This window comes from Vulpes vulpes, chromosome 2, assembly GCF_048418805.1.
Source record: "Vulpes vulpes isolate BD-2025 chromosome 2, VulVul3, whole genome shotgun sequence".
In the NCBI taxonomy this organism is placed as follows: domain Eukaryota; kingdom Metazoa; phylum Chordata; class Mammalia; order Carnivora; family Canidae; genus Vulpes; species Vulpes vulpes.
The window spans coordinates 16,791,932-16,803,976 of NC_132781.1; the positions used below are offsets into that span (position 1 = coordinate 16,791,932).

The following is a 12,045-nucleotide window of genomic DNA, read 5'->3' on the forward strand; positions in this document are numbered from 1 at the left end:
CCCGTACAACCTCCACCAGCCCGCCAGACCGGAGTTAAACCGGAGAGCACGTGGCCTTCCCTCTGGCCAGAGCCAGGTCTGCAGTGACACCAGAGCACCCGGAGTCAGAGCTGCAACAGCAGCCAGCACTCGGCCTGGAGCCCACGGGGGTGGGCGCACCTGCTCTTTCCTCCCGGTGGCAGCAGCAGCGGGACAGGAGGGCAGGGACTGGGGACACACAGGGGACGCTGAGCAGACACTGGTGAGGAAGCGTGACTGGAGCGCCATGCAGCAGCCGCGGGGGAAGCACACGTTGCTCCTTCCCAGGGACCAGAGGGCTCAGCGGCAGGGGCAGGGCAGCAGCACATTGCGAGAATAAACCCTTGGGGCTGGACGCAGAGGTGGGGCCCAGGCTGGGCGTGTTCTGGGGACAGAGCCCCCAGTCCCCCAGGGCTAGCCCTGCCACCACCAGCCAGAGGTGGAGACACCTGCTCTCAGAAACCGTCCCCCCACCCAGGGGTGGGCCTCGGAGGGGCTCGACCCTCCCGCTTGGATGTGGCTGGGGAGCAGGAGGGGGCTGGGGAGAGGGGGAGCCAGCCCCAGGATTACCCCTCTGGGAGGGTGGCGGCAGAGGAGATGGGGTCAGTAGGTGAGCAGTGAGGATGCCAGCCCCAAATCTCAGGCTCGCACCCGCTGGGGACACCGGGGGTCCCCAAGACATTGGGAGGAGGCCAAATTTAAAGGGGTGCACAGCAAGATTTCTTGGTCAACTCCCAACGGCTGTAGGCAGGGCCCCCTGGTCACGGCGTGGGCTCTCTGGCATCGATGTCTCTGCCGGGTGCGGCCGGTTTTACCCCCGAGCCAAGGCGGAGGAATGTGCTCAGCCCTTGCCAACGCGGGAGACAAACGTGGGCAGAGACTGGACCTTTGCTGCCCTGACGTAGGACAGTAGACCTTGTGTCTGCTCATCAGAACAGATGGGCCAGAGCCGTCTACAGAGCCGTCAAAGTGAGCCTGCCCTGCGGATGGGGAAGGTGACAGCCCAGTGCCAGGTGCCGCCACCTTCAGCCCAACCTCCCACGGGGCTTCCAGGAGCCCTTGCGGGGCGTCGGGTGGCGTCGACCAGGGTATTATGCGGTGCGGACCCGGCCTCTGGCTTTGGGTCGGAGAGAGGCTCGGTCATCTTCCCTATCCTGCCCCTGCAGCCTGCACAGGCCACGGGCACCCCCAGATGCTGGGGCGCTCCTCCGAGAACAGTGGGCACAGCTATGGGGGAGCCTGGGCTACAGGTACTGGGGGCACAGCTGGACCCTGAACCGGAGAATGGTTTATTCTCTGCAATGTCTCGCAAATATATACACTCATGCCACTTCTTACAAACCAGAATCAAAGAAGGGCGCAGGGAAAGTGTGAAAGTACTCACACTGCCGCCTCCTGGCACGTGTTTGATATTATCCTTTGAGCCACACTTGGACTGGACGTTGCTAAGATCCAGCTTCTTATTAATTATCTGCACCTTTGATAGCCAGAAAAAAGGATGAGTGACACACCACACCCAGCTCCATCCGCTCTGCACTCACAAACTCCCCTTTGTGGCTTCAGGGCGGGGAGAGGAGGCGCCAGGCTGAGGGCAGGAGGCCTGAGTCACACCTTCCCAGGGGAGCTGCCCCAGGGAGGCCGTCCAGAACTGGGGGGCTGGTGGTGGGCGCCACCCTACAACACTGGGTTGATAAAGCACATCCTCGGGGAGGCAATTCGCATCACGCGAATCGCCCCCCTCCCGGCCCCCCCAGAGCACATCTGAGGTCTGTAAACCGCAGCTGAGTGTCCACCAGGTTGGGACAGAGTGAAATGTGCTCAATTATGTAAATGAATAAATAAATAAAAGGTCCCATCCGTGTCCTCATTCACACACCTGCCAGGCCTGCCTGAACCGTCACGAGACCTCTCTGTGGCGGTCCTCAAGCCTGGGAGGCACTGAAAGAATCATCACCTGCAGATTTTGGTTTTGTGTTTTAAATCCCAGACCCCCGGGATGCCTGGGTGGCTCAGGGTGGGATCCCGGGGTCCGGGGATGAGTCCCACGTCGGGTTCCCTGCATGGAGCCTGCTTCTCCCTCTGCCTGTGTCTCTGCCCCCCCTCCCCGTGTGTGTGTCTCTCATGAATAAATTAAAAAAAAAAAACTTAAAAAACAAAAAACAAAAAAAAGACTGAAATACCAGACCATCAGAGCACGGAGAAGGGCAGTGGGAAGATTCTATGTCTTGTCTGCTAGAGCAGTGGTGCCATCTTAACCCAGGTGCCCTTCCCAGCACGAGCTCCCTGCTTGAAAACAAAGTGCCTGACTTTCTGCTCAGCACAGAGAACAGCCACCAACTGGGGTTCCCCACTCAGAGCCAGCACTGCTCCCTGAAATTCTGCAAATGTCACCAACACCTGCGTTGTGGCCTTCGTGAACACCAGGTGGTGGCCACTGCTCGGGAGACTCAGAAGACTCAGGGTGGCTGTGGCTGGGCTTGGGTGGAGGAGGGTCCCAGAGCTCTGGCCTGGCTCAATGGCGGGGAGACGGGTCCCAAAGTCTGACCCAAGAGCCAGAGCCAGCCATCAAGGGGCTACAGGTCCTCTGCGAAATGAAATGAGGACAAGATAGCAAAATTTGTCCATTTTACTTTTTTTTTTTAAGATTTATTTATTTATTTATTCAGAGAGAGAGAGAGAGAGAGAGAGAAAGAGAGAGAGGCAGAGACACAGGCAGAGGGAGAAGAAGGCCCCATGCAGGAAGCCCGATGTGGGACTCGATCCCAGGTCTCCAGGATCACACCCCAGGCCGCAGGTGGCGCTAAACCGCTGTGCCACCCGGGGCTGCCCTACTTTTTTTTTTTTTTTTTTTTTTTTTAAGATTTATTTACTTATTTATGATAGAGAGGAGAGAGAGAGAGAGAGAGAGAGAGGGAGGCAGAATCACAGGCAGAGGGAGAAGCAGGTTCCATGCAGGGAGCCCAATGTGGGACTCCATCCCGGGACTCCAGGATCTCACCCTGGGCCAAAGGCAGGAGCTAAACCACTGAACCACCCAGGGATCCCCTCCATTTTACTTTTTGGTGTTAAAATGGCCTTTCCTTTATTAAATTATTAGTTATTAAATTACATAGATAGCATATATAGTTATCATTTTTAGATGTCCTTAGCCTGACAAAATAAAAACAAAGTAATCCTGTCTTGGACCCCATCCCATTGTTTTCCTCAATTTTACTGGTCTGGATCTAAGTACCCATTAAGTATACACCTACCCCACCATTTTCATTCCTTTTTTATGTTCCTTTAAAAAAAAAAAAGTTAAAAAAAAAATTCTCATTAGAAAAATAATATAACAGGGGCACCTGGGTGGCTTACTGGGTTAAGTGTCTGCCTTCGGCTCAGGTCATGATCCCAGGGTCCTGGGGATTGAGCCCCATATGGGGCTCTGTGCTCTGCGATGAGTCTGCTTCTCCCTCTCCCTCTGCCTCTGCCCCTTCTCATACGCTCTCACTCTCCCTCTTTCTTTCAAATAAATAAAATTTTAAAAAAGGAAAAGTGACATAACATTGATTTTGAAAACCATATTTAAAAAAATTTTTTTTCCTATCACCCTAACACAACCACAATCACATTTTGTTTTGTTCCCTTGAAGTCACATATCTATAAAACTACCATCATGTACCTACAAATGGTAGTAATTTTTTAGATACACTTCCATATCTTTTTTTTTTACACTTCCATATCTTTATCAAATACCATCATCTAGGGGAACCCTGGGTGGCACAGCGGTTTAGCGCCTGCCTTTGGCCCAGGGCGCGATCTTGGAGACCCTGGATCGAATCCCACGTCAGGCTCCCGGCATGGAGCCTGCTTCTCCCTCCTCCTTGTCTCTGCCTCTCTCTCTCTCTCTCTCTCTCTCTCTCTGTGACTATCATAAATAAAAATTAAAAAAAAAAATACCATCATCTAAGCATTTGTCTTGCCTACAGTCATGAGGAACATGGTTTTAAATAATATGTCATATTTTGTGATATCTGTGGGATCCAATATTTATTTTATTTTATTTACTTATTTTTTCAATATTCATTTTAAATAACAGAAACCGCCTCACCATGAACATCTTTCTGCAAGTTCTTTCCATACTGTGAATTATTTTCATAGCAGAGTCCCAGAAGTAGAATTTCTGGGTCAAAGTTATAAATATTCTAAAAATTCTCAATACAATTCTCCAAGTGGCTTTCTAAAAGGGTCAGATTAAGTTACCCCGTGAACACCATCAACAAAATCAATTTTACCACATGGCTACCAGCATCGGGCATTTAAAGACGTGGTTTGCCTTCTTTGACAAAATAAATGGGACTGCATTGTTGGCTTATTCTGCATCTTTAAAATTATTATTACAAGGTTGGCCCTTTGCCTCCTTTTCACTGGTAGATGTATTTTTTTTCTACAAATGTTTATATCTCTATAGACTCTGTCATTTCTTCTCTGGTTTTTATTTTTAAATTTTTTTTAAGAGAGAGAGAGAGATTGAGAGAGATAGAGAATCTTAAAGCAGGCTTCATGCCCAGCATGGAAAGAGCCCAATGTGGGGCTCGATCTCACAACCCTGTGATCATGACCTGAGCTGAAATCAAGAATCGGATGCTTCACTGACTGAGCCACCCAGGCGCCTCTCTTCTCTGATTTTTAAATATAAAAACCACTGCTCAGGGACACCTGGGTGGCTCAGTGGTTGAGTGTCTGCCTTTGGCTCAGGGAGTAATCCTGGGGTCCTGGGATCGAGTCTCGCATTGAGCTCCCGGTGGAGAGCCTGCTTCTCCCTCTGCCTGTGTCTCTGCCTCTCTCTGTGTCTCTCATGAATAAATAAAATCTTTAAAAACAAACAAACAAATTAAACTGGGTAAATACCTAATTCCACATCATCATCCTCATCTGCCATGCCCCCAATTTAGTGACGAGGAGGCCATTTGAGGCCCAGAGAGTTCAGCAACCTTCTCAGATCAGTGGCATTAACTACAGGCTAACTCTGTGACAACAAAGTCTCACCCCAGCTGTCCTCAAGCCAGGTGTCTCATACACCAAGTACAAACAACACTCTCTCTTGGTGAACACTGAAATTCTCTCCTGCCAGTGAGGAGATGCAGTGACCTCACCACCATCCAGGCTTGAGCAGGAGCAGCAAGTGGGCCAGGCTTTCTCACACTGTTTCTCAGGGGCTTCCTACCACCCCTCTGTACAATGTCTGTGATTTAGTTCATGCCACCTTCAGATTTTAAGGAGTGGGACCTGAACTCCTTCTGTGGAGATCACTACTTTCTTTCTTTCTTTTTTTTTTTTTTTTTTTTAAGATTTTATTTATTTATTCATGAGAGACAGAGAGAGAGAGAGAGGCAGAGGGAGAAGCAGGCTCCATGCAGGGAGCCCGACGTGGGACTCGATCCCAGGTCTCCAGGATCACACCCTGGGCCAAAGGTGGCGCTAAACCGCTGAGCCACCCAGGCTGCCCAGATCACTACTTTCTACCAGCGTCCCAGACGCTGACTTGCCTGCTTTCACCAAGGAACTGGAGCAGTTTAATCTGAGAAAACACACACACGCAAACACACACAATACTAAAACAACAAAGTTAAAAGGATAATGGTAAAAGAAGGAGAGGTCATCGGGAATGACAATTAGATTGGTCATTACACTTAACCCTGAGCTTCCTGGAAGCCAAGGCAAAAAGGGAAACATGTTGAGCAACATAAATATCTGACAAAGAAAACTTACCAGGTTTGCAAGGAACATAACCTCGTTTTCTGAACTAATCCATTTAAGAAAGTCATCAAATGAATTTAGTGACATTAAGCAACAAGATCTGCAACATACGTAGAAATTTTTTAATGTGGCTTTTTCTCATTCCAATCCCACAAAAAAGGCAGCAAGTTTTTTTGTGTGTGTGGTTTTTGGCAGCAGACATAAGGATGTTTACAAAGCAGACCTGAATTACTGTTAGTTGGCAATTTAAGTCAACATTCTTTACAGAGTGTTAGATTCACAGAGGGGAGATAAAAGGGTTGGCATTATGAAACTAGAATCCTGAAACTTAATTTCTCGGCTAGAGCAACATGGATGATGCTGGGCCTCGGCTCTGGGCAGACAGTGAAAATCCTCATCAAAGGAACAACGTTTTCCAAGCTCCAAATTTTGATCCAGGGGACTCAGAGTCAAGGGAGAAATTCCTGCGGTCAGGGTTTGATCCGGGAGGAGAAGCTGGGGTGAGGCAGCTCCACTCTGGTTTGGTCTATTTCCTTGAGGACCTGAAGTGGCCCCAACGCTCCCCCGGCCTTGATCTGATTCCGTGTGGGCTCAGAGCTCTTGAGGTGCTCCCGATGGCTCAGTTCTCCCCCTAAGAGCTCCCAGACTGGCCCAGCGTCCACCAGCTGTCCCTGGCAAGGCCTGTCTCTAGCATGCCCTGGTGCTTGCTGGGCCCAACTTGGCTCCACTAGGGTCAGTATACCTGGTGCATCTTTAAAATGATGGTATTTACAGCAGATTGATCAGAGATACAGACGCTGTGCACAGGGAGAGGTGCCCAGAGGGCTGTCCCGGGGGAGGGTCCCAGCCTGGTGCCATCCAGGGCCTGGCCCCTCAGCTCAGGTTCCATTGAGTCCTTGGCCCTGATCCAGGAGAAGCGGACTGTCCCAGGTACAAACGGACTTAACTTACTCCACAAAAATGTTCTACATGCGTGCTTTTAAAAATGAGAACTGGGACTTTGTTACTACACATAATGAATTTTAAAAATACAGTCTTCAGCGCACCAGCGTGGAGCTAGACGCAGCGCTCTGTTGCCATCTTGTGGCCGCCTGCAATATTGCAGCCCAAGGCTCCAGAGGGTCCCGGCTCCTGGCTGCTTTCCGCCCTGCCCTTCCCCGGGGCCCTGGCATCACCCAGCGACTGGCCTGGATGTTCTCAGAGCCAGCCAGGCCACCCCCAACGTTTGGGCCCCTGTGCCCTTCTCCGGCTGTGACTTTCTCAACCTTGGCAGCCACGAGCACCGCCCAGTTCTGACCAGGCAGCCTTGGCCCTGAGCTCCGTCTCTCCCAGCCTGGATGGCCCCTGGGACCCCGGGTTTCCCTCTGTGCTCTCCACTGAGCCACAGGAGGGCTGCTGAGCGCTCAACGGTTGCCTCAACCCCACTGGGCCCTCACCAGCCCTGCCTTTCAAAATCTTGTGTAAATGAATAAAACTCCAGCCTAAACCCATGTCCCCTGGCCACCCCAGCTGGTGCCAGTTCTAGATTTTTTTTTTAAGATTTTATTTATTTGAGAGAGAGAGACAGAGCGAGCATGAGCAGGGGGAGGGGCAGAGGGAGAAGTGGACTCCCCGCTGAGCGAAGAGCCCAACACGGGGCTCCATCCTAGGACCCCAAGATCACGACCTGAGCTGAAGTCAGATGCCACCCAGGCACCCCTGTTCTAGCTTTATTTTGCTTTTGGTTTGGACATCTCTAGGATGCAGTTTCCCTCTGCCTTCATTCAGCCCTTGTACCTAGCACTCTGTGCAGGGGCCTCTCCTTGCAAAGACCGATGATGGTCCCAAAAAGGTCTGTCCTGTCTTCTCTGACTTGTTGGTGACACTTCACATCGTGGGTGACAGTCTATAACACGGGTGACCCTCAGTGTGGGGACCCTCCATGGTGGTGGCTGCTCTCCGCTGCATATCCTTCCCCGGCCAACCTGTCTCCTCTTGCCTCTTTTTCTCTAGGCTCAGGGACAGGAACTGTCTGCACAGAGCCTGGCACTCAGAGATGCCTCAGAAATGTCAAGTGAATGAACAAAGGACAGGAGGAAGGAGCCAGCTTTGGGGGCTATTGTATGTCCTATTGCACTGGTTGTGTTTGTTGAATTTATTTCTGCTTTTACCTTTGCTTCTGCAATTTTTTAGAAAAGATTTTTATTTATTCATGAGAGACACAGAGAGAGGCAGAGACATAGGCAGAGGGAGAAGCAGGCTCCCTGCAGGGAGCCCAATGTGGGACTCAATCCCATAACCCCACGATCGCGCCCGGGGCCAGACGCTCAACCACTGAGCCACCCCTGCATTCTTATTTTTTGCATTCTTTTTTCCCCTTCACTAAAAACATAATTGCTACGCTGCAGCCATTTCACTTTTTTTTTTTAAATAACCAAAGCACTTAAAATGATGAATTCCTTCCAAATTCAATTTGAGGGCACCTCCACAGGACATATGGTGTTTGTTACCAGTGCACATGGAAAAGGCGTTCTTCCTTTTAATTCCCAAGTATTTGTGGTAATGCTGGTGATATGTACACAATCAGGTTCTGGTACTTGACACTGAGGTTAGGGAATAGACCAGTGCAACTGCTCTTTCCCTATATTTATAGGTATTTTTCTTTACAGACTGTATGGATTTTTGGCATAACATCTGATAAAACTTCGATCATACAGTTTAATTCCTGGTATTTAAAAATTCCTCTTATTGGGCTGCTTGGGTAGTTCAGTAGATTAAGCATCCGACTCTTGGTTTCAGCTCAGGTCATGATCTCAGGGTTATGGGGTCTGAGATCTATCCCTGCATCAAGAGTCCTGCACTGGGCTCCCTGCTTAGCAAACAGCTTGCTTCTCTCTCTGCCCCTCCCTCTGTTTCACATTTTCTCTCCTTCTCTCTCTCTCTCAAATAAATAATCTTTTTTAAAAAATTGAAAAAATTAAAAAAATAAAATTAAAAAATTAAAATTTCCCTTCTCAATCACAGGGACTTCTTATGCCCTTCTATTTTTTGCTTTACTGTCATCTACTATTACACTTCCAGTTACAATGTATTCCTATCCATGTTTTTCTGATTAGAAATGTTTTCACTGTAGAAAATTTGGAAGGAAAGGGAAAAACATGCAACCTCTATGAGCCACCGCTGGCATTTGTCATAGTTTCATTTTCTCTGTGAACTTTTTATATCAGTAGTAGGCAAAACCTGAATATTTCTACACTATTAATTTTGACCTCATCGTATAACATTTACAAATGTTTATATTTACAAACAAATTTTCAAGGTATTTTTCATGGGCTACGTAACATTTTATAGTATGGCACCACCATTAATTACCTCTCTATTGTTAGGCATTTAAACTGTTTTGTTTTGCAGTTATAAATAAAACTCAATGCACACTTTTGTGCTTAAAGCTTTTTCTGAGTTTTGGGTTTCTTCCTTTCTTCGATTTTAGAGTACAAAGCACCTCCTTTTGTTCTGTGTGAGGCTACGGGGACACAAAGATCTCAAGATGACCTTCAGCTGAATCCAGAGGAAGGAGACCCTTTGACAGATCACTGGTTTAGCAGAATGAAGTTGTGAAAACTATGGACATTCCTTCTTTAGGTACAAAAGGACTGTACTGTACTGATGTGCCCTCTTCAGGATGAAAGGGTGTCAACTTCACATCACTTACACCTGCAGTGGGTAGTTTATTATTTTTTTTAAATGTGTTTGGAATGCTGGTTCTTTGTTTCTGTGTCTGAACACCTCCCCACCCGAGGATAGGGCTGGGAGAAAGTCAGGGCAGGGCTGCAGGACACAGGGGGTGGCCCGGGCTGGGAATGAGCTGATGGAGGAGGCAGGTACTTGGCATCTGAGAATGGACAGGGTTAGGACTGAAAGAGGAAAATCAGTCATCAGATCCAGGGTGCACAGGAGACCCTAGTAGAGAGTCGAAGCCAGAGGCAGCAAGTGAGAATCTGGGGATGCTGGGTCTCAGCCGAGACTGCACGTTGGGAACAGCTGGGAAGGCTCCCCGGGAGATTCTAATGAGCCTGGGGAAGGCTCTGGCACTAGGATTTTGAAAAGAATCCCAGCCCCAGGTGATTGTCTTGCAGTCAGGTAGGAGAGCTGCTGCGGCAGGGAGGTGGGGGGCACAGGCGTGCCTGGTCTGCGGTGCTGGCCTTCCTTCCCTTCTCCCCGCAACGTTTGGTGGATTCAGCCGGTTCTGCTAAAGTGGCCGAGTGACTACCAGCATTTTCCTTTAAGAACAATTTTGTTCTGGACTCTTCAAGCAACCCCTGCTCATAGTAGCAAATCATGAAACTAGAGCAAAGGACAGAGCGACAGAACACAGATCTTTTACGTTTTTTTCCAACCACTGATTTACATTGATCCTCGGAGGTTTTCGGTCCCTGCAGGTTTACAACCTGGACCCTCTTGCTCCTCCTTCTTCAGTATGACCGGCTATTCAGGGGAATAAAAGTCCTCTTATTCTTCAGACTCACAGCGCTGTTCCTTCTGCAGCCGAAACAAGCACCTGCTGAGCTAGAGGAGGGCACAGGGCCCCCAGGATCTCGAGGAAACCTCAGGAGACCCTTAGTCCCGGCACTTTAAAGGCATTTTTCCATGGATCCCATGTGCTGCTTCTTTCCTGTTTCTTTTCTTTTTTCTTTTTTTAAAGATTTTTTATTTATTCATGAGAGACACAGAGAGAGAGAGAGAGAGAGAGGCAGAAACAGGCTCCCCACAAGGAACCTGATGTGGGACTCGATCCAGGATCCCAGCATCAGGGCCCGAGCCGAAGGCAGCCGCTCAACCTACTGAGCCATCCAGGCGTCCCTCCTGTTTCTTTTCTCTTCATTTTCCCTGGAGATTTAGTGTAGCTCTGGTAGGCTGAGATTTTCTTTGTTTCAGACAATTTTCTCAGTTTTCCATGGGACTTAAGGAAAGCTCTTCCTCTTCCTTTTGCCACTTCCCTTTTGTTCCCTGTGTCTTCCTCCAAAGAGTCCTGAAAAAGTTGCCCTCTCTTTTTTAACCCTTCAGCAAATGTGGACATATGTGTGCACCCAGCATGGTGAGGTGGAAATGGGGGTGGGGCGCCTTCCCCCTTTCCTCTCTGAGCATCAGATCACTGGTCCCCATCCACCACACTCCTCTTCCCCCACAGACAGGGCAGCCCCGGGTGTGGGGGGCAGATTCTGGCCCCAGAAGAGTCCTCAGTGGGAAATGGTTAGCCCTGGCACTGGTTCTCTGCAGAACCACTGGATCTGGGCCAGGGGCACCTACACTTTCCAAGTCAACCACAGGGGAACTCAGGGCTCATGGGGGTGCAGCCTGGGCTGGCGGGGGTGCAGCCTGGGCTGGCAGGGGTGCAGCATGGTTGATGGGGGTGCAGCCTGGCTGGTAGGAAGAGGTGGGCGTTTGCTGGTGTGTGACAGCCCACAGGTTGGGGGATACTGATGATGAGTTTCCCTCTCACAGTAATGAGTTGTCATGAGACACTGGTCACAGCCACACAATCTTCTTGTCAGTGCAGAGCTGGCTGTGTGGGGTTTTGTTTTTCCTTTTTCAGAACGAGGGGCAAATGGTCCCTCTATGCTATGAAAATTGGGCCCACAGGGAACACTCAGTGCTGAACGCCGGTGGGAACATCCCACCACCTTGGCAACAACCTCTCTGCAGGTCCCTTGGCCCTCAAAGCCTCACAGAGGGGTCGACTTCAAGCCAACACCCCAACTGCCCCAGAGCTGCCCCTTCTGGAATGAGACAGGCATCTTTCCAAGGAGCAGCCAAGGCAAACACCACAGAAAAGTAAACACAGGCCCAGCGCCAACCCTGTGGACCAAAGACCAGTGGCCATGAGCCCCAGGGATCTACCCTGGGACACACCCAGACCTCCCAAATGGGCAGGAGTCTTTGGGCCCCAAGGATGAGAAAGGCCAGGGGGAGGCTTTGAGGCTCCACGGGGAGCAAAGCACAGGGCTTCAGTTAAGGCACCAACATGGACAGAAAGCCCTGAGACACCCTCCCTTCGTGGGGACCCAGGCCCCAGCCAAGAGTGACATCAAGAGTAACAAGGGCCCCCCCTGTTAGGGAGACAAGTGGTTCCAACTGATTAAAGGGAAATGTTGGCTCTGGGTTCTGTAATGTTCCCCCAGAACAGCAGGAGGCTCACTGCCCCCCAAAAGGCCCAAGCTCAGGAGTCCCAACACATCTGTGCTCCTAAAAGCAGAGTCTTGATCCTTTCTACTCCACAGCTTCCACCCTTCTCCCTTCTCTACCCCCCCC

At 49.9% G+C, this 12,045-nt stretch overlaps 1 protein-coding gene across 15 annotated transcripts in view; it reads right to left on the minus strand.

Annotated features, from left to right (window-relative positions):
* The window catches only part of MAPT (microtubule associated protein tau), a 100,272-nt gene that overhangs the window by 7,460 nt on the left and 80,767 nt on the right, over positions 1-12,045 (minus strand). For 10 of the 15 annotated variants that reach the window (XM_025999512.2, XM_025999511.2, XM_072746945.1 and 7 more), the window contains one exon: positions 1,403-1,495. The exons of the other annotated variants lie outside the window; for them this stretch is intronic. In XM_025999512.2, the coding sequence (XP_025855297.1) occupies positions 1,403-1,495 (93 nt within the window). The remainder of the gene's footprint in view (positions 1-1,402; positions 1,496-12,045) is intronic. 15 annotated transcript variants of the gene reach the window in all.